Here is a 23,702-nt window from a genome sequence, read left to right on the forward strand (position 1 = left end):
TATACTATAATCTGAAGGGTTTTTTAATTGTACTTTAGTGTAATCTTAGGGTTTTATTGTAATGTAAAAGGTTCTGTGTTACATTATCCAGAAACAGAATATAGTGCTGAGCCTGACACTGTTTTATGTTATTACTTTGGTCACTGGTACATCATGTAAAAGAATCAAAATATGTTTGGAACAGAGTCTAATTAAATACACCTGAAATCCAGAGCGATTCAGAGAATTGACCAAAGTCTTGCAGCTAGTTGGTCCTGTTTGCAACTAGCCCACTATTTAAAAATTAGTTCAAAATCCGACGTTCTCTTTCATTTTACTTGTTTCTAAGGCATGTAAGAATGCAAATGAAATAAAATAATTCAATCGAATAAGATCATTAACAGCTTTAGAAAAGCATTTTGCAACTTCCACAAGTTCTCTTTTTAATTTTAATTGCTATGATATAAGACTATTAACAATATTAGCTATTTTTTTCTTGATGTGGTTGAACTGTGTTTCATTGGAAGGAACATCGTGAAATTAGCCTGTATTCTTGGAAGGGTGGTCAAGAAAAGACCATATTCACAATGGTCGTATCATCCCACATAGCCAATCAACAAAAGTTACTAAGTGCCTAACATGAGTGAAGCACATCCTTACTCATTTGAGAGACACCAGAGAAAGGAAGAGGAGCACAACCATAACTGAAGTCAAGGAAGACTCCAGCAGCCACCACTTAATTGCACATAATGATTTCAACTGATTGGCATGAAGTTCTTAAACACTCAAATATAGAATCCTTTAAATCTGTGTTAGGTTTAACAGAATTTACATTTTTCTTCAGTGCAGGGGGTTGGGGGAGAATAAAACTGTCAAGAATTACAGAATATTGTTACACAACAACATGAATATATTCACACTCCGTATACTTCACCCTGAACCATATACTTAAAAAATGGTTAAGATGGTAAATTTTTTGTGTTTTTCATCACAGTTAAAAGATTTTAAAGGCACTATGAAATTAAATTACCTTAACATACTTTTGTCCACAAAATGTTCTATATCCTACAAGGAATAGGGAGCTGGCCACCATTTGCTGATGGTGAGAAAGAGGTGGAACTGAATCTTTAGGTTAATTAACCAGGCAATGAGACTCAGGGCTTGTTAAAGAGATGTTGACAAGATAAACATTCAAAAGCTAGAAAAGCTAGTAACAAAGTGAAACAGTTAAACAGGAAAGTAGCACTAGGATTTGGAAGAGTATGAGAGACTTGTGAAAAGAGTAATCAACAAGATATGATGGTATGGATAAAGAAAGAGAGTCTAAGATGATTCCAGGACATCAAGTTCCAGTAATAACATGGTACATACCCAGAAATAACCCAGAAAGCATTTGGTTAAAAAAAAAAAAAAACCTACAGCCTGGATGCTCTTTAATCTTTAACCACCAAGGTCCAGTGATACCAAATCTGAGATACATGCTAGTAAATCTGAACCAAGAATTCAGATGAAGCCCAACCAACCAGTTCAGCCATCAGGTTTTGTCCCTGCAAGGTTACACTACTCACCTATCCCTGTGCCTTCTTCGCTTGAAGTTCACCTAGGAGAAGGGGCTAACAAGAAAAGTAAAAATCATTTCACTTCCAATTTAATGGAACTAAAGAAACTTCTGGAGAGTGAAACAGTCTCTTCTAAAAATTTGCTGTGCTCTAGGAAACAGAATAGAACTGAGAAAAATTAAACCCTTTATAGACTTTATGCCTTTAGGCAGTCTGACAACTGTTGATCTTCCTTTCCTTTTGGATCTCAGTACTGCAGGCAATTCAGAAACTCTCCTGCTCTGATCTGTACAAAAAGTCATCTGGTGTTTCCAGATCAATCTCTGTGGTGTTCCAGTTGCTAAAACAGCAGATTAAATTAGCATCCACAAGAACTGCAAGTCTCTCCTCTCCACACCAAAACTTGGGGGAAAAACAAGTGATTCAGAATGCCACTGGTATACTGGAGTTGGAGAATCTTATTGTAATGTATAGCATTGAAAAAGAAAGGAAGGAAGGAAGGAAGGAAGGAAGGAAGGAAGGAAGGAAGGAAGGAAGGAAAGAAAGAAAGAAAGAAAGAAAGAAAGAAAGAAAGAAAGAAAGAAAGAAAGAAAGAAAGAAAGGAAGAAAGAAAGAAAGAAAATTCAAGTTTTTAATTAAAACCTTCAGAACCTGATCACAAAAATGTTTCAGCCTTTGCAGATTAAATGGAATTCCAATTCCTAGGGGTAAAATAGTACTTAGAAAAACAAAATGAATTTATTTTCACTAAATGTATATATTTAGACTATCTTACTATTTCTGTTCTTTAAATCTAAGCTTGGATATTTATTTTTCATTTAAAAAGTGGGCATGTTTTAATTTCTAATCTAAGGATATATGGTTACCAAAAAAATTTATTTATTTATTCATTTTTTTTACTACTACTAGCTACTTAATCTGTGAAATACAGCTCAGGAAAAAAATGCTGTCATAAAACCTGTTGGTATAAAGATAAGCAGTTTATTTAATATCTAATTAAACATGGTCACCGGAGAAATCACAGCTTATGAAACTTTATCAGAAAAAGATTAATCCATTTCAGGCTTAACCCAAATGTCATAAGAGAACTCATGAATTTAGATAGGAATCCACTTATTATCCAAAGACATTTTCATATTGAGTAAGAAGAGCCTATATTACTGGTTATATTTATACTTCAATCAAATTCATATACTTTGTAGCTATCATTGATTTCAGGGACAATTATCAAACTAGAATAATATAATAGGGAGCCCTGTCCTCTTTGTCAAAAATTTCTATAATATTCTAAAAACACTTTATGAGTTTATAGACCCCATTCATTCAGAAATTCAAAAAAATATATGGATTGTGTCATTTTAATTCAAAAACAACTATCTAACAAAAAACTACTGAACAACCTATTATATGTAGGACTCAGGCACTGGGGAAATGAGGATGGAGAAAAGGATTCCTTCTTTTGAAAGGCTCACAAAAATCATGAGACAAACCCTTAAATAACCACTGACATAAAGTAATATCTACTATAGGGCAGAGGCTGCTTTTTTCCCCTAATATCTATTCATGCCTTTGCCCATAATAAAAAAAAAAAAATCATGTGGACACATGGTGACCCAGCATAAAGTCTGATGCATTTCTCAGCCTTCTTTGAAGCTAAGACAGCCAGGTGACTACTTGGGGTCAATGCGATGTGAGGGAAAATAGTCTGTGCTCCTTTCAGGTTGAAACTTTAAAGAACAGGATATGCCCTCCCCCTTCCCCTTCCTCTTCCTCTTCCTGAGGGCTCAAAAGGAACCTGGGCCATCCTGGATCAGGTGGACAAGTGTAGCACTCTTATAGATGGTAGAGCTATAGAATAAAAGAAGCCTGAGTCCATGATAGGATGTCACAGACCAGAATCACCATTCCAGCTTAGATTTATAATATAAGAAAAATAAGCTTTTGTCTTGTTTTTAAGTTACTGTTTTTGGAATCCATCTCATGAAGCAGCACCATGTTCATGCTTCTTTTTCTGAGAATTTTGGTACTAGAAAATGTCTATGAAAGGGAAGAACCAAAATTTTATAGTAAAAGCGAAGAAAAGCTCCATTTCTAACTTTCTCATGAAAACCCTGAATTAGAACAATAAACTAATCTTACAATAATAAAATAGAAGTGAGAAGTAAAATTGTATAAATTCTTAGAAGAGAATGACTTAAGTATTGGCGGGGCCACAATTTTTTGTTAACAAAATTGTATAATCATGTGATGGAGCTAATGAAAACAAAATCGACATAGTGAAAAACAGAATAGGTATCAAAAACTGATCACTGACATGTAGGAAAGGCTTAGGAAAATAGTAGTGAATACATGTGAAAAAAATACAGATCAAAGCAATTAGAATGGAACTAATAGATAAGAAAGACAAAGATGATTCAACACAAGAGTAATTCCTTTAAGAGGCAAATCAAAAAAAGTGTGTACAAACAATGTGTGTAAACACTTAATACAAAAAAACTCCCTGAACAGGAAGAATGTACTAATCTGGAAAGATTGAAAGAGCAATCCATGTTTCAGGAAATGCTCAATACTGAGACATATTTTGATTAGGCTGCAGAAGTTTAAAGAAATAATTCTTTAGGCATTCAAGCAGACAGAGCAAACCATTTTCAAGAAGTAACAGGATGGGCATATTTGAAGAACATATATGGAAGCTCAAGAGAGTCTTCAAATTTGGTGAAACTAAAGAAACATAAAAAGAGAGAGGTGAAGAAAGAGAGAGAATGTTGTCCGGAATGAAATTCATCTTATGTTTGTGCAATTTTTTTCTGGATGGTGGATTTGAGTTGATTTTTAAATTTCATTTTTCTTCATTATTTAGATAATTTGAATGAGCATGTAACGTGTTAACAAAAACAATGAGTAAGTAAGCAGATACCTATCAAGAATACGATGGAAAGGGGCGCCTAAGTGGCTCAGATGGTTAAGCGTCTGCCTTCGGCTCAGGTCATGATCCCGGGGTCCTGGGATCGAGCCCCGCATCGGGCTCCCTGCTTGGCAGGGAACCTGCTTCTCCCTCTCTCTCTACTGTTCCCTCTCGCTCTATCAAATAAATAAATAAAATCTTTAAAAAAAATTAAAAAAATAAAAATTAAAAAAAGAATACGATGGAAAGCAAATATGCTAATACATTAACAATAATCAATTCTGGTTGGTGACTTTCTAATTTCCAAATATCATTTTTTATAAGAGGAACCGGACCTGAAGGAGGAATCTGGCAGGCAAACTAGGAAAGAATAATACTCCAGGCATAAGCAAAGCCAGGAACTTTTGAAAGAAAAATGGTATACATAGAAAAGAGCAAGAGGTCTGATAAGTAGATAGGGATGAAGCCTGGGTCAGATTATATGCTATGCTTGAATTTCATTCTAGTCTTTACTTCTGTTACTGATCTACCTAACATCATTCAAAGCAGTTACAATATATTTGTCTCCATTTTTCAGGTGGAAAAAAAGTCCTGACCTCTGGAACAAGATAATTAAGTACTAGACCTAACAGAATCCTCTTCGAGGTGATGGCGCAAACACAGATGAGAAGCAGAGCCTGTGCTCGAGGAGCTTCCAATATATTTGTGACACCAGACAGGCACACAAAACAGCATATAATAATATATGGTAATATAACACACATGGACCCTACAGGAATTTAGAAGAAAGGAAACTCTTTGATGATTGGAGTAGACTGTGGCAGTGGCATGACTTATGCCAGGGTCTTGAAGAAAGGCTGGAGCATTTTGATTTAAGATTTCCAGTCTCTAAGAAATTACATTGTAGGATCCCTACCCACAGCGACGTCACAATTCCATAAAGATGGAGTATTTATCTTTTTTTCATACTGAATTATAAAGAAAAGACAGACTGAGTCATCGCTTATGCTGGAATACGACTGTGGGGAAAAATAAACAAGTAAAGGCTTACCTTATATTAAAATAAATTCCAGATGGCTAACTTTTCATCTAGTTCCTTTATGGTTTTACACATTAGATTTAACTCTTTAATATATCTATGGAAATAGCCTTTTTAACCATAATTACAAAGGAAGAGATCAAAAGGAAGAAAGATACAAAATTTAATTTCTACATTATAAACAAAGGTTAATCAAGAAACTGGGAGAACTGCTTATAATACATTTAGAAAAGGTTCATTTTCTTAATTTTAAAAACTCATAACTCAGTAAGAAAGAATACAAACACTTCAACAGAAAAATGGGTAAAGAACATGAAAAGAAAATCACAAAAGATTATACATGATAACCTTTGTTCATTTTGGAATTATAAATTAGATGTCTAAGAATTTCTCCTTGGAAAATATGATATCTACAGAAATTTACTTATATGGCTATTCACTGCAGAATAATATACAATAGTGGGCGCCTGGGTGGCTCAGTTGGTTAAGTGACTGCCTTCGGCTCAGGTCGTGATCCCAGAGTCCTGGGATCGAGTCCCACATCGGGCTCCCGGCTCAGCGGGGAGCCTGCTTCTCCCTCTGACCCTCTCCCCTCTCGTGCTGTTTCTCTCTCTCTCTCAAATAAATAAATAAGTAAAATCTTTAAAAAATAATAATAATAATAATAATCTACAATAGTGAAAAGAAATTGAAAACAGCTTAAATGCCTGACAAAAGGATTATGTAATAAATTATGGTATCTGCATAGGATAAAACCATTGAAATTCTCAACTAAATGAGATGCAAAGACCATATACTGAATTTGGCCAAAGACTGTTCAGTGACATGGCAAAGTGGTTATGGCATGCAAGGAGAATAATTGGGAAAATAACCATATATGATAGCTTCATCCTGATTCAATAAAGAAGGTCTAAGTATAGAAAAAAAACAGAAGAATCTATATCAAAATGTTAACTGTGACCATTTCCAGACTGCAGGATTACATGTTTTTTTTTCTCCTTTATGTTCTTAATGTTACCCAAATTTTTATAATGAAGATATATTACTCTCAAAATCTTTGCTGCCCTTTGCAGCAAAATTTCTAGAAAGAGTTGTCTCTATGTAACATCTTTAATTCCTTCTCTTGATTTTCTCTTAAACTCAGACTTTGGCCCCCAAAACACTCTTTGAAGTAACTGATGATTTCCATGTTACTAAATCCATCATCGGCAGAATTAAAACTGCTAATTCCCTTCTCTTCTTGATATCCTCTCTCATGTCTCCTAGATACTGCACTGACTTCTTCCAACCCACTGATCCCTTCTTCTCTGTCTCCTTTGCCGGGACCTTCTCTTCTCACTAATCCCTTGATGTAGGAATGCATAAGGGCTCAGCCCTCTTCTTTAGCCACACTCACTCCCTGAGTGACCACATCCAACCTCAAGGCATTATCACATGCATGCTCACCACTTTCAAATCTGCATCTTCCAGCCCAGATACATATTTCCTTCTCTACTGAACTCCACGCTTGTGGTTACAATGTGTGTGTGTACTGATCATGTCCACTTGGATGTCTAATAGACACCTCAAACTCAATAAGCTCAAGCGAATTCCTGCTCTTCTCTTCAAAGACCTGCTTTCTTCCCACCTCAGCTGAAAGCAGCTTCTACCTTACAGTTACTCAAGTCAAAAATTTGTCCTCAATTCCTCTCCATCTGTCACCCAACCAGTCAATTCTTACCTGACTCTCCTCCAAAATATGTCCAGATCCAACCTTCTCATTACCTTTGCTACCACCTAACTCCTATAACTGCTATCATCTCTGCCCCAGATTAGGGAAATAATCTGCCAAGTGATCTCCTGCTTCCACCTCTATCCCATTACGGTTTATTCTCAACATTGACAGCCAGACCGATCCTTGTAATACCTAAGTCAGACCGTGACACTCTGTGCTCAGAACTCCTTAAGGGTTCCCCATTCTCACCCACAGTAACACCATGATCCTTGCTGTGGCCTAAAGGCCTTACATGATGTGGGCTCCTCTCCCGCCTCCGTCCTTCTCGTGCATTCTGTGCCAGCACACTGTTCTGTTGGTATTACAGGGTGAGGAGGTGTGTTCCCACCTGGGCCTTTGCCTGAGCTATCCACTCTACTCCCACTAACTCCTTTCTCCAGATACCTTCCTGTTAACCTTGCCTCACCTTCTTCTTGCTCAAATCTCACTTTCTTAATGAGGATTACTTTACCCTTTTTTAAAAATACTTTATTTATTTATTTATTTATTTATTTATTTACTTACTTATTTGAGAGAGAGAGAGCATGCACATGCAGGGTGAGAGGCAGAGGGAGAAGCAGGCTCTCTGCTGAGCAGGGAGCCTGACGTGGAGCTCAATCCCAGGACACCGGGATCATGATCTGAGCCGAAGGCAGACGCTTAACGACTGAGCTACCCAGGTGCCCCTTAACTACCCTTTTTAATAGTGCAACCTACTCCCTATCCTCCAAACCCTTCACTCCTTTACAGGTGTGAACCCAGCCACTTTTACTCTTTTCCATAATACTTACCACAAATCATAAAAGGGTAAAAATCAAAATGGTAATGGAGTAATCGAGATAGGCTATACTGAGGCAAGGAAGGCTCCTCTGAGAACTCGTGTTTAAATCACTATGACGCCATGGGAAAAGGATGGGGTGACCCTAAGGGAGGGACTGTCCGGAGGACCAAACCTATGGGAATTAATAACAAAACACAAACACAAATGAAAGAGCCAGCAATGTGAAATCCCAGTGGGCACACCGGCAGCTAAGAAGTGCAAGTGACTAGAAGGTTGATTTGTAGGTCAACGTAAGGAAGGGTGAGAGCTGCCCAAAGATGGGAAGGCTACCCCAGGAGGTAGAAAGTTCCCTCTTACCTGTGGGGGCTGAACACAGACAGGAAGAGCCTCAATAGGGATGTCACAGAGAGGAGTCAAATATCCCACAGGAGGTCTGGAGGAGACCTTCCATCACCCATGCTCTCTCTGTGAGGTTTTCAAAACATCTAAGAATTGGGGGGGAGGGGAAAGAGAGCAGCTGATCCATATTTGTTCCCAGGGCTTATGTAGATCCAAAACTGAATGTACACATTTTTCTATTTTCTACTGTTTAGTCTTCTGTCACACAGATAAGGAGTCCAACATATACTGTGTATTAAAGGCATGCCACTGGCTATGTGGACCCAAATGCTATGTAACCAGCAATATTTCTGAAGGATATGTCTCCAAGACAACAAATAAACAGAGCTCTGGATAAATATGCGGATTATGTTTGCATAAGTTATGAAATAATGCATTACCATGAATAAGTGAAATAGGAATCATGACAGAAACAAGATCCATGAAGCACAAAATGAAATGTAGAGAGAAAGAGCCATTCTGGGAATCAGTACCCATTGCCATCAAGGAGTACCTCTATGAGCTCCATGTATGCCAGGCTATTTTAAATCCATTAAAACTTAATTCACATGGCAGAAAGTTTGAAACTGTGGTCTCCCCCGCACTGTCCCGTGCCCCTCACCACCCTCCTCATTCCATTCTTTTGCTACAGCTCACATCATAGTGGTCAGAGAACAGAAGCATCTGCCTGCCGCACATACACAGAGCACCGTACACACTGCTCCCAGGCCAGGGCTCTTACTCACACCAACCAAACAAAGGAGAACAAGGCAAAAGAGGCAGAGCACATAACATCCCTGGCAGAGCCCCGGCCTGCTTTGGCTTTTGTTTCTGAGGCCAGCATATAGCTCCATGGTTTATTTTACATGGGCTGTGTTTACATACATCAGTAAATATGGTTCCTATTTCTCTTTGTAACAGCAGCTATAAATTACATGTTGGCAGTGTTTGGCTTTTCTCTTCCCATAAAAGGTTTGGCAGGAATTACTGATGCCCCAAGGAGAGGAGGTCAGTTGTTGGAGGAGAGTGACTTCCTTCACCCATAGCCTTAAATTAATTAACTAATTCAACAAATACCTATTGAGCACAAACTATGTGCCAGGCACAGTTAGGGAAGCTTCAGTAAACAAAGCAGTAAAAGAACAGAACAAAATCCTTGCTTTTACGACATTCATATTCTAGTGAAATTCATCACCTCACCTCAGTTTCCAGATTCTGAGCTCTCAAACTGTCCAGGGCTGAGCACATTAGAAGGTAAATGTGAAGTAAACAGAGCTACTATCAATAATCATACTAAGAATCATAAGTTCTTATTGTGGATTTTTAAGTGCCTACTATGTGCCAGGCACACTATTCTAAGCACTGTACAACTATTAACTTATTAAGTAGTCATAAAAAATGCTATCAAATGCTATCAGGTACTGTTATAGTGAATTGTGTCCCTCACAATTTTAAATTTTAGATAGAGATAGGGTCTTTACGTAGGTAATCAAGTTAACAACGAGGTCATTATGGTGGGCCCTCATCCAAATGACTGATGTCCTTACAAAAAAAGGGGAAATTTAGACAGACACACGGGTAGAGGGAAAACAACGTAAAGACGCAGGGAGAAGGCAGCCATCTTCCAGCCAGGGAAGGAGCGCTAGGACAGATTCTCCCTCACAGCCCTCAGAAGGAACCAACCCTACCAACACCTTAATTTCAGGGCTCTGGCCTCCAGAACTGTGAGACAATTTCTGTTGTGCTAAGCCACGCAGTTTGCGGTACTTCGCCACGGCAGCCCGGGCCCACTAATAAAGGTACAATCATGATTCCGTGTCAGAGATAAAGCCACTGAGACACAGGGTCATCTGGCGAGCCAACGGACTCGAGAGTCGAAGTCAGACAATCTAGCTCCAGAAGCCATACTCCTCATTCTGTTCTAAAATCAGGCCAATTACTGCAGAGATGGAACGTAAAGTGGGGCAGTATCACTTCTGAAAGTGTCTGTCGATCCTAAAGCCTGCCCTTTGGCCAAAACAGAAAACTGCTCCGTCCAGGGGTAGCCGCAGGCTGCTCGTCACGCGTGCAGCTACAGAATGGAATGTGTGACTAGCAGCAGGGAAACTGCACTCTCCTCTACTATAAAGGCATTGCTAACGCCGGTTAATCGTGTGGGTAAGTGATTCTCCTGCTCGGCCCAATTAAACACTATTTAATACTGTGTGACTTCAAAGAGATCTGTTTCAGTGAGTCATTCTCAATACTTACTACCTGAAAATTTTAACACTTTTCCTCAGCCCATATCTTGTTGACTTTATATTTCCTTTAACTGGAAATAAAGCTCAAGCGTGATATGTTCTACTACAGGTAATAATAGCTCAGGAAAGCCAAATACACAGAAAGAGAGAGGAAATCCGATCCCAGGCTTGGCAATAACATCTCAGGAGGGGGCTAGGCATTAAATAAGAGAGAATCACGTCACTTAGGCTTTGCTATATTAATCCAGGATAACCTCAGTCTTCAAGATTTCCATTATTTCCAACAAATAAACACAAAAGAACTTTCAGAATTTCATTTTTCTTTTTCTTCCCACCTCCTCTCTCTGCCTCTCTCTCTCTAGTTCACACGCACGCACATAACCACTTCCAGTAATATCCTCACTTCCGTATCTTGTTTGCTTTTGTCGTTTCAGAGGTTATTTCTAGTAAAGGTAACACAGCCAATGTTTCCTGAATGCTTACCATATTATCACTGTGCTAAGCACATGACGTTCTTCAACTCATCGATCAACTCCTCTCTCCAGTAACTCTGCCACGTAGATACTATCATTTTCTCCACACATAAGAAAACTGAGGCCCAGAGAAGTTAAACTCCTTGCTCCCCGCCACATGGCTAATGAGTGGCAGAGCCAGGATTTGAACCTACACCTGGCAGACCCATCATCATTCCACCGTGCATCCCTGTGTATCTGAGAGGGTGCACAGGATTTCCAACCAAGAACAGATGAGATACAGAACAAGAGGCTTTTGTCACTGGACTGTCCAGTGATGGTTTTTCCAATGTGGGAGAGGTTCTTGGATCACATACCATCTCTTCAAGTGACTCCAAACACAGAGGGCTTAGGCTCTTGATTAGCCCCAGGTTTGAAGTCAACACACATAAGGTTGCAGTTTGAGGGCAAACAGCCCCGTAATCTGTCCAGATGCTTTCCGGGAGAGGAAACTTTATGAGAACTGAGAAAATATACAGGGAATGTAAAGTGGGGCTTTCTAATGGCCTCCCTCCGGGTCTCGCTCTCAACACCTCCATCCCTGGGAGTAGTTTCCTACCTCATGGCTAGAAAATGTGGTTTTATAATATGAATCTAAAGGAGCCCAGAGAGGAAAGGGGATGGAAAAGGACACCGGCACCTTAACACAAGACACATTTTAATAAAGGGTTACAGAAATGGAAGATATTTTTTTTTTTAAAGATTTTATTTATTTATTTGACAGAGAGAGACACAGCGAGAGAGGGAACACAAGCAGGGGGAGTGGGAGAGGGAGAACCAGGCTTCCCGCGGAGCAGGGAGCCCGACGCGGGGCTCGATCCCAGGACCCTGGGATCATGACCTGAGCCGAAGGCAGACGCTCAACGACTGAGCCACCCAGGCGCCCCGAAATGGAAGATATTTTTAAGTGGCTAAGTGCTTTACCTTTAGGGCCGCACTAGCTGAACATAAAAGTGCCAAAAAATATGGAAACATTTCCACTTGCCAGCCTTCATTATGACCTTCAGAGTGACCCATCTATAAGATGGAAAACAAGTGCTTTCATCCAGTATCTGAGATCAAAGTTGTGGGTCTTCACTCTTCTAAGTCTAAGGGGTACAAGCTGCCCGCATCCTCTCTAAGAGAACGCACGGCGTGCGTGACAGGGAGAGGAGGAAGCATGGAGCATAACCATCTGTGCTGTTACTAAGCCCTGCTGTCCCACAGGACATGGCCTCGGTCTGCAGTGGGTGAAGGAGGACGGAGGTGATGATGATGGGGAGGATGAAACCACAACAGACAGAGAAACCGAGTCGCCAGCCCGGCCACACACCCTCATTTCATCAATGAGCAATCAGATAGCATACTTCCATTTGAAAACATTATACATCTCAAATGTAATTAAGAAATTTAGACTGGCATGAATATGTAATGTACACATTGCTCTGCAGATGCCTTTCCCGTCCGACAGGCTGGTGCCGACTTTAATTTGGAAGAAATCCATTTTCATACAAAGGTAACCAAGAGTGACAGGAAATAGGAAGCCTAAATCATTTATCTTCTGTGAACTTAGAAAAAAAAATCAGTTAATTGCTTTTCTAGGAAGCTATTTTGTGGAATCATGGTGCTTTATCTTTCTGCTCTTATTCATGGTATAAATGGTGATTTTAAAATGCCCGTCATGAATATGCTGATTAATCAATACACCTTAAACTATTTAATTACTTATTTTAACAAATGAAATTCTGATCAACCAAAAACGGTCTCTCTGTTCTTGTGGATGAACCACTGTGTATCAACCACTAGGAAAACTCCCCATATACATTCGGTCTATTAATTTATATTCAAATTCAGGTGTCTCTTTCCTTATCACTGACTCAGCTAAGAGCAGCAGGCCCTGCTTTCCTTCCATCCTTCCCTGGCTTTTCAGATTTGTTCTATTCTCAGCCATCAGAGCCCTTCTGCAAGGGCGGCCTTAAATCATTGCTGCTCATTAAATTAATAACAGAAACTAAAATGTGTATGTTTTGGAGTGCCACTGAAGCTGAAACTTGCCAAACAAACTAACTTCATGGCCCGTGAGGCCCATATTCCCATATTTTATCTCAACAGCACTGCATATTAGGCCTGTTTTATAGGATTGTCCCATTTCTGCCTTCCTGTATCACCTAGCATATACATATGTATTTTTAAATTCTACCAAGTTTGAGGCCAATATAAAGCACTCTTTTCAAATCTAAAATTATCATTTTAATAACAATTTCTTATTATTCCATGAGCCAAAGATAGATACAGCATGAAGCTAATGATGCATAAGCTCCAGGGCCTCTTAAGCGAAGATTCCTCCAAGGCCCCAGGAGGGGCCCTAGCAATGAGTTAATACTTGTTTTTGCAAAAATTTCAAGTATAAGGTAATTTTCTACTCCTTTTTTACTGATGAAAACCCCAAAGATGGTATACATTTTAGGTCCCACAAAACTTGTATCTGCCCCACTAGGTTAATAGTCCCCAGTGTCTGGATCTTGAATTACATGTTAAGGGCAAAACATTTATTTTGTGTGTGTATGCGAAACAAAAAATGACTTGCTTCGACTGGAAATAAGATTTAGTGTGCCCTACCCTAGAATGTTCTAGAATGCATCTGCAGTCATTTCTTATGTCCCTGTCTCTTCTCTCACCTAACACTAGTCACCCTTCCAAGTGACGCTCCAGGGAAGGCTCACTTAATGAGGGATGGCATCAAGAATAAAAAAGTCAGCTATAACAACAAAAATATGTTTTTCATTAAACACAAAACTGAGCTGGGGAAAACCAGCCAAGAGACAGGTGTATCAGTTAAAGAAACCCCTTCAGGTCTTTAACTTCCACATCAAATTGCACTGAATTTTTCCACACTAATTACCTATTATTGAAGACTAAAGAATTATAACAAATAATTCACCATGGCAGCAGATAGAGTGCAGATGTTGTAAGAAAAAGAATGAAGAACTTATGAAGTATAAAATCAGGCAAAAGAGATTCACAAATTCTCAATTTTTTAAAACAGCACAAGATTTTTCTACTATAAGGATTATGAAGGTGAGGAAATTTTCTAGAACTAGAAGGCCAATTTTAAATTTAGTTTGGACTGTATGTGAGAGAAATTGCAAATTAAAAGCTAAGTGCTGGAGTTTAATTTATTCAATTCATGTAAATTTCTTGCAGGCAGAGATCACAACTTAGATTTTTTTTTTTTAATTTCTCCTATTGCATTATACCTAGTCATTGATTTGATTTCTTATGAGGACTGTACCTACACAATCCTATTCAGCTATATTTGCATCTCCATTGTCTTTACGTCATTTTTACCTAACACTTCCTTTTAGCCCCCAAGCCTTCACACAGGCATAAGTCTCACTCTATAGCTAACGTCCTGGGAAACTATAGTCAAGTCATGAAAAAGTTCCCTTTCGGTCACAGCCTCTGTAAATTTCCCTAAAAAACGCATTCCCTAAATTATTGGAAATTAATGTCAGTACTATCAAGAGGACATTTTCATCTAGGTACTATCTGTGTAAAAAAAATAGGCATTAATATTTCTTAATTATTTGCCATGTTTGTTTTATTCTCTCCAAAAAATAAAAGCAAATGTTTCCTCAAAAAGCAAAATCTGATTAGCTGATAAAATTCTATGCTACGATTGTGCGTTTTATAGGGATGCCCTATAAACACTGAGTGATATACTTGCAAAAGGTATTTTTGAATCTCTTGGAGTACTGTAAAACAAACAAGCAAACAAAAAAACTCTTTGAGTCTGAAGGATAGGAAATGTAACTCATAGATACTACCCTGCTGCTAATTGGGAAAGAGTCATTCCCTTATTATAATAGACTGGGGTGCAACACACAAGTGCTGCACAATTCAATTACCATATTTTCCATAATACACAGTTTTTTGCTAAAATAAGGACTATATTATCTCCCCTACAGAAAAAAACCCAAAAAAACAAATCCACCAATTAAAACTTTGTTCTTTGAACAACACTTCTTACCTCTTTTCTATCAATGCATGATTGGCCTCTTTAAAGTCTTCAGTATAAAATGTTAGGAAGGGAGCAAGCGGACAGGCTCAATGTCATTACATGGGGGCAATGAAACACTTCCTGTATAAAAGCTCTAATTTTTCTTGGTATGACTTTCTATCTCAGGCATTTCCCTCTTTCTGTGATTACTGAACCGTAGTACAATGTGTCATTCCCAATCTGGGGTCTTGGAAGGGCGTCCTGAAAGTGTCCACATTATTAATGATATACCCAAAAGCCTAATGAAAACTGTACAGTTATCTGCATAAGGCTGTACTGGCTATCAAAAATGGGCTTTTAACCAGGGCTTTATCAGCTCATTGGGTTACAAAGTAAATAAATAAATTACTACCTAATAAATTTGAAGTTTCTCTGGCACATAAAAATCATTTTAACAAGGAATCAATTGGGATTAAAATTATAATGGATTCCTGGCAGTTATAGTCACCTCTGTTCAAGGATAAGCCATGTTTTATTTGCCAGGTCATTTGATGATGATAACACAAATCAAAGGGCTTGATAAATTCAGTTTTATAAGGTGATATTCATATGTGTTTCCTACAAACTTTCCAAAACATAAATGCTTGCAGAAGTTATATGCTGCTTCTATTAATTCCTAAGAATACTTTATGGAATCCATCATAAACGAATAATCAAAAGGAGTTACTGGTGTACATGTCACTTAATTTCCTCATTAGAACCTGTGTAAACATCTCGGAATTAAAAAAAATATATCTTCTCTAAGGGCACTGTGTTGATCTCCCAATTGGTGCACGGTGCTTTCTGAGGTGAGAGCTCAACTCAGAAATGATTAAGTTCAGCCTTGTCAGACTCCCAACAAGAAACATCAAATCATTTTGTGTTTTATTTGGTCATTAAATCAAATTAAGATACAAAGAATATGCTAGCCACAGTGTTATTCCATCTTTAAAACTGAATATGTCAAAAAGAAAGACGAAACTGAATAGTTCCTAAGTCCAATGCTCTAGAATTCACATTTTATGTTAATTAGTATATCACATCAGAGCAAAACAAAAAAATGTGCATGCATACTTTTTCGTGTGTTCTTGACAAGTGTCATCAATTTGGAATATAGGATGAAATGTGTTTCTCTAAAACAAGACTTCATTTTCTATCCAGATTTACTGTTCAAGTAGACTAGACTCTTTGCTACCTCTGTGATTATGTGATTTGCCTTTTTGAGTTCTCATATTCCACACACCTAGTCTATACATTTTGTAATGCAATAAATAAGTACTTCAGATTAAATTCAAGACGCAAACCAGAAGAATCTGAACTAAAAGATTTCACTCTCTTCATATAATCTAAGATCATTTTCACAGGACAAGGAGATCCTTACTTGATTAACATCAATTAACCTGGATTTTAAGTATTATAATATGGATGGGACATCTGATACATTTGAATATTCACCATATTCAATATTGAGTCATTTAATAATTACTTTAAAAATCATTATGAAGTTTCCTTTACGTTTTGGAACATTTCAAAACTGGCAAAAATGTTGAACTTCTGAACTCTTTTACATAAAAATTAACCTCTTTATATATGGCCCTTACAATACTTTTATTTCTAATATATACTATCCATGTCGACACTGACTCATTCATAAAAAAAATCCCTTGAACTATATTGAAGGAAACATTCCTTCCCGAATGAACATGGACACATAACTGCATATGTCGGAACTTAAAAAAAATGATGATAATCAATTTGAGATTTTAAGAAATTATTATTTATGTGTACATCCTCCTTTAGCGATTGCTACAAATCCTACCACACAAAGTTGTTCACACGCTGAAAATAAAGAAACATGGGCATTGAATTTATAACTGTCAAGTCATCACTGAGATCAACTCAGATGCAGGTAGGTGGCGTTGAGAAAAGACTCACCTCTTGTTTGGGGATGCTGAATTTGGAAAGCTTGGCCTTGGCTCTGGCGGACTCTGGCTTGGTGGCCGGGACTCCCCTGTATGACGTGCAGTGCACACTGGTTTCTGTGGATGACTTAAGCTTTGGAGACTCATCAGGAGCCTGATCTTGGCCGTCCATCGGCCGCACGTATGCAGTTGGTTTCTGCTGGACCAGGCTGGGTTTTGAAGCCAGGGATGGAGGAAAGTTCTGGACACAGTGTCCGCTGCCGCTGTGCTTGGCTGCCATAGCAGGTGGCCTTTCCTGGGTCTGAAGACCCACCTCTACATTGCACACTTGTTTGGCTCGTGGCTGCTGTCTGCCAACACCATCTCCAAGCAAGGTCCTGAGAGAGCCTTGGTGTGCTGAGTTGGAAGAAGAGGAAGAAGAAGAAGAAGAAGAAGAAGAAGAAGAAGAAGAAGAAGAAGAAGAAGAAGAAGAAGAGGAAGAAGAAGAGGAAGATGAGGATGAGGGGCTCGACACAGACTGGTTAGGTTTTTTATTATGGTTCTTTGGGTTAGCAGATCTGTTCAAATCAAGCAACCTGTGTCCGTGCTTACTTGCTCTCTGTTGGCCATCCGATGGCGGGTGCCCAGCCTTCTGCCAGCCCATGGTGCCCCTCTTACTCTGCTGTGCGGGGACAGCGGCTGGTGTGGAAGAAGCAGTGCTACAGACAGACGAGGGCTGGGTCTGGGCTCTTGAATCTGCAACAAAATGTTCATCGATCTTGTTCACAGGAGCCTGAGGAACCCCAGGTTTGGGAACGCCAACGAGATGACTCTGATTAGACCTATCAGTTAAAAAGTCTTTCATTTCATCGTAATTGCCTAAAGTATTCTGGATCCGGTTGGAGAGCTCATCCCCCTTGTTCGTCTGGAGAAAAGAAAAACACAAGAAGCACCCTGTCATTAGAGAGAAGAGAAACACAGGAGACAACGGAGAGGTGCCGTGCTGGCTCACAGAGTCAGGGTTGTCACATTCAGAATGAGAGCTGGGAGATGAAATCAGAATTGTCATCTCTGAAGTCCATCCACCCTGCATCACGCCAGGACCAGGAAGCCGTTAAGAGCCTCAGACTACATCAAAAGGGAATCTATCCTCGGTGGGGTGATGCAGCTACGGAAATCAGAAAACATACCACCGTAGCTTCGCAAAACCGTCGGGATTAAGGCTTTCCAGGATTGGGGTTTCTTTCTTTTATATAGTCCCTCTGGAAGCTTTTCTTAAAAATTTAAATTTGGCTCAAATTGTTCTGCTGCCAATTTCTAAATATATAGTGATTCTTGTCAGAAACCCAGAGTGACAGGCAGAAGAAGTCAGCATACAGCTTAAAATGAACACGGGGCTCAATGTGCAAGGAGACACCAGCCTAAACTACCCATGGTTCCGTGCAGGCCTCAGATATTAGTGAAATCTCAGAAGGTCTTTCATTTTGGAAGACAGCTTGTATCTCTGGCCTTTGGTGTAAATGAGAAACAATCCAGCAGTTTTTTTCTCATTACCCTATCAGGTAGCCTGACCGCAGTATGACCCATGTGTGGCAAATAGGTTACCCAACCTCTTTTTATTTCCGAATAGCTTAGGAAAAAAAAAAAAACATTACAAGTGGCATTGACTTTGAAAATCAATGCAGAAATGAAGTCTACACTATGGAAAAAAATCACAGCAAGCAGCTCTCATTATGAAGCAAAAGTTATATTTTACTGAGGGAACAGGCAGTCAAGTCGTGTGAACTGGACACCAAGATTTGTGGGAGAAGACCTCATTCTGAGTGGCTGAGCTGTCTTCCTGGGCTGAACAGGCAGAAAAGCAGCTGAAGTTTGGCTGGTTAACTCTTCCAGGAGAGACTGTCATCACAGGGGGAGAGGTACAAGTGAGGGAGAAGACGAACAACTGAAAACCATCTACCTTGTAGGGTTCACTGAAGAGGGAGTAACTCGAATTAAATGTGCCATCATCCTGCTGAGTTTCCTGATTTCTTCTTTCTCGCTCTTTCCTCCGTAACACATTTCTATCTGGTTCACAGACACTGCGTCAGGAGAAAGAGAAGAGAACAACCACATAGGAAAAAGTTAAAGGCTAAAGCCCGGTGGAACATTCACCTGAGTGCAGAAGTCTGGTTCATGGACAAATGGCCGTGATAAGGAGAAGAAGGATCAGATTAGAGCCAGTCTAATCAAGCAGTAGGAGCTTGGGTGTCTGATAATTACATTCTTCAGGAGGAAAAAAAAAATCCTTAGGGCAAGTTCCAACCAGTACTAGACCTCTCTGCCTGATATGTAAGACGGGAAATATCTAAGCAACTTTGACAGGAGAAGACTGAAAGTAATCTTAAGGCAGACGGTAATTACAGCGGTGTGTAAATAGAAATTATGAGCCTATTTCCCCTTATGACATAGCCTCTGAGTGTTATATGGGAATGCTCCTGTTCTTGTCTTTCTTTCTTTTTTTTTTTTCTTTTGCATGGCTGTTTCTGTACTGATTCTTTCATTAACTAGCTCCCTAAAGAGCTGTTAAAACTCCATGCTGCAGTGGTTTTCACAGTTATGAGCCTTCTTCTGATCTCTGTTAATCAGTCAAGTCGTCAAACTACTACTGAATCAATTCTTCCTTCTGATATATTTGACACTATCACTCCTCCTAACTATGAAAAATGTGCCAGGAGGAAGGGGTACAGGAAACGCAGGGAGAGAGTGGAAATTGAATTAAGGTGTGTCATCAAGGAGCTCAGCCTTTTTGTTAAAGAAAATTAATATCTCTTCTCCCAAAATACAATTATGAAGTGACCAGACACCAGATAACTGGGAGGACTAAGGGAGAAATAGTGCTCCTTCCCCCTCATGAGGAGAAAATAAAGGGGCTAATTCAACTACTAATAAGGAAGTGACCCATTAACTGAAGGAAATACACTTGTTTTTTCAAGCTCAGTATATAAAGAAGTCTGGCCTCGGTGGAGAACTGGCAGGTCCCTCAGAATGAGCACTGTCTTCATTTCCTAGCAGAAGCATTTGGTTTAAGTGACCTTGTTTTGCTTCGAGCTCCCACCGAGGCTAATACACAGGTGCCTGAGGGGGGAGCCAGGACAGCTGCCTACTGACTCTGGTTCTCCCATAACCAGCGACATGATGATGGAGAAGCCACACAATCTCTCTGCACCCAGTGTCTTCATTATAAAACAGGGATGTTTCATGGCGTTGTAAGGTTTGAACGTGAAGGTAATCTACAAAATGGCTTTGGAATAGCTTTAGGTGCCCAAACTCCAATGTACCGCTTTTAAATGTTAATAATGAAAGGAGCTGTGGGTTCACAGAAACGTATGAAAAGAGCGAGATTCTGTTTTGTCCTGTTTTGTTTTAGCTAAATTGCTATCCTGAGTATAAGAGAGAACATCGTGCCATGTAGCTGTAGAGGGCACAAATAAAATCATAAAATAAATACTGCTTATCCTTTGAGCTCTGCCTGGGGGGACAGAATATACTTTAAATTTGCTAAGGGGCAATGCTAAGTACGCTTCCAGCAAGGCTGTGAGAACACCTAAGGCACTTCATTTACATTTAAGATTAGGGAATGTTCAAATACCCAGAACATGTCACCTATTAGCATTTTAATTCATCTTTAGTACATTACCCAAAGTTATTAGATTGGGGAATCCAACCAGTGACCTTCACATAAACGGAGGCTACAGCCACAGCCTTACCAGCTGAGAGGCTCACAGCTCCGACTTCGCCATCACTAAGAACTCTCTGGGCGCTACGGTGATAGTGACTGGCAGAAGGGAGGCATAAGATGAAAATGACACTCTTATTCACAGAACCAGGCTTCCAGTTCAAAGAAGAGGCTATGATTGTCCTGCCCTGCTTGTGGACATTTGCAATATGAAACCCCAGCTTTCATGAACATTCCATGGATTTCAAATGGGGACTGCTCTGACAACACACGACTCATGCTGTGGATGGGCATGAAGTGAGCTTTAACAAAGAAGTAAATTCAAGTTTTACTATGAACCTGCTCACTTTGGGACCAATACCAGCATCCACAGTAAGAAAAATAAGCTTGCATTGCATGCACTGCACTTCTTCCCCTCTCCGGCACGTACGGACATCTGGGAAGCACCTACGGTGCAGAACTCCATGCACAGAGACTTCCACAAACATGCTCGCTGCCCTCAGGCAGATCAAACCAACACACACACAAGACTGGTGTGATGCATGAAGTGGCCTTATGTGACATGGAGCAGGCAGGTGGTCATTTAGGATGATTTCAGGGCTTCTGAGAGGCCCCCATGCCCAAAATAATACCTCCTGCATCGGCTGGCTGATGATTGAAATTCCACAACTAGAGAGTCATTCCTCTGGTTTAAGATGTCTTCACCCCTGTAAGAAATGTAGACACCACAAGAAGGGGAAACACTTTAACCTGATCAGCCCTTGGTATCTGAACATGCATGAGCTTGTCAGCATTTTTGCCAAAGGCCAAGGGGAAAGGGCACAGGACATCAGGGTCCAAACAGGAGGTGTAATACAAAAGGGAGGGACAATACAGAGTATAGCAATGAAAACAAATTTATAAACTCTACCTGCTTTGCCCCATGGGTTAGATGTTTAGCATTAGGCTAAAAGCCATAATCAATTAGGCAGCTATCAGACTTGCTACATTTTCAGGGTCAGGGAGTAAGAATCACTTCAAAATATGGGGAAGCTGGAGGGGAGAGGCAAGCTGCTCCTCTTTAACTAAACCTGCCTCATTCCCCAATCCATTTAAAGATAACCAAAAGCACTCCAAGACACACGCCCCTGCTGCTAAAGTTCTCTAACAAGGCTCTGCCTGCACACCCAGCCTATGCCTTCTCATACTAAGAAGGACTGAACGCCCTCAGGACCACCCACACATCACCTGCTAATAGAAATGCGCTGGCCATCTTTTATGGGACGGCCACGATGCTTGTGCTGCAGTGCCCTCCATGCCACCAGATGAAACCAGAAAGACCAAAAATGACAATCATCCCCACCTTCTCCAGAAGAGAGCAAAGGAAACCCAAAGAGAGAGCCAATACTTCTTCAATGCCTTCCCTTTGGTTTCTCTTCTCCTTCCTTGGAAGGCAGCTCTGTTGCCTTCACTGAGCATTCAATTCTCCCTAATGGTGACCCACCTGACTCCTTCTCCTTCACTAGAACCACAACCCCTACCTGTCACGTCAGGCCTTGGAAACTAAAATTAAAGCAAATGTCATTGTAGAGAAAGTCTGGACTTGCCACCCGCCATCTTTCTCTAAGCGTCTGAACTCTTATCTTTTCTACCAACACTAAATGTTTTAACTCATAAAGACAGTATCTTCCCGACAGTGAGTCCACCATTCCACTAATTACCAGTGAAATCTGTGCAGGTACTTACAATTCCCGAGAGTGCCTTTCTCTTGATCTCTCACCATTAAACTCAGTCCTCTTCCCTCCTCTGCCATTCAAGCAATGTAAAGACCATGCCATTTGCTTTAGAAGCAAAGGAACCTTTTCCCTGACATGCTGGAAGTCATGTCAGCTTCCCTGGGAATGGTTGACTAAAGTTGTAGAGAATTCTGATTCCTGGCATGCCAATATATACATTAGACTCAGTAAGAGCCTCATGTTATGAGCTGTGTTATTTTTTTGTTGTTGTTACTAACAGATGGTAAAATCTCTATCATCTGTAAAGTTATTCCTTATTTCCATGAAAATTATAAGAATCACACTCCTCAAATGTATGTCACCAAATGTATTTATTTATTTTGTATGAAAGTGGAGGCAGCCAACTGCTACAGTATTATTTATTATTTATTGCAGATGCATAACATTCCCAGGAAATGAACCTTTTTAATCAACTCCCTTTAAAAGACTTATTTATTTTTAGAATAAAAAAAAAAAACACCCAATGAAAAATGTAGTAAAAACATTTCTGATCATTTCCCTTTATTTGTTTTTAATCTATAAAATGAGGTAAGTGTAGGGTTTAGGCCAAAGCCAATTATGCTGATTAGGTAGAATAGAATTCCAAACATGAAATTATCACCATTTCCAAAATCAATGTATTCTTGATCATATGGTAACAGTATGAAACCAAATAATAGTAATACCTTTGAGTCTGATGGCTTCTCCCTTCTACTGAGCTCAAAATACTTCACACATAGGTCCCTAAATTATCCTTACAATGTCCCTTGGAGAAAGACAAGGATGGTGGATATCACTACGGGGCTAACTTTTTTAAAGATCAAGGAACTTAGGATAAGAGTTCGATCATCAAAACAATGTCATAAAGAAGCCATCATGTAGAAGGGACAGCAATGTCAATCCATGGAAGGGGAGCGACCCAGGAGCGAAAGGTGGGCACACTTCCTAAATCCTGATGTCTACAAGCCCGCACTATCAATAAACAGTGAATATGAGCCTCATAAAAGCAAGACAGGACAAATGAGACATAGGGAAGCTAATTTGCATTCAGAGAGAACTAAAAGGAAAAGTCTGGAATAAAGGCTAGGTTGTTAAAATTGTTTACAGTCCCCAAAAAAACAAAAGACAAAAATCAATTTCTTTCCACAGTCCACAAGATAAAAGG

General features: G+C 39.6%; 1 protein-coding gene across 1 annotated transcript in view; it reads right to left on the reverse strand.

Annotated features, from left to right (window-relative positions):
- AFF3 (ALF transcription elongation factor 3) overlaps positions 1-23,702 on the reverse strand; it is a 520,154-nt gene that overhangs the window by 411,215 nt on the left and 85,237 nt on the right. The window contains exons 2-4 of the mRNA XM_064572610.1: positions 19,026-19,146; positions 17,678-17,990; positions 17,100-17,482 (exon numbers count right to left, since the gene is read on the reverse strand). Of these exons, the coding sequence (XP_064428680.1) occupies positions 17,100-17,482; positions 17,678-17,990; positions 19,026-19,146 (817 nt within the window). The remainder of the gene's footprint in view (positions 1-17,099; positions 17,483-17,677; positions 17,991-19,025; positions 19,147-23,702) is intronic.

The sequence above is a fragment of the Mirounga angustirostris genome, unplaced genomic scaffold (assembly GCF_029215605.1).
Source record: "Mirounga angustirostris isolate CCGP_5_RB_7025 unplaced genomic scaffold, mMirAng1.0.hap1 SCAF_10, whole genome shotgun sequence".
Taxonomy (NCBI): domain Eukaryota; kingdom Metazoa; phylum Chordata; class Mammalia; order Carnivora; family Phocidae; genus Mirounga; species Mirounga angustirostris.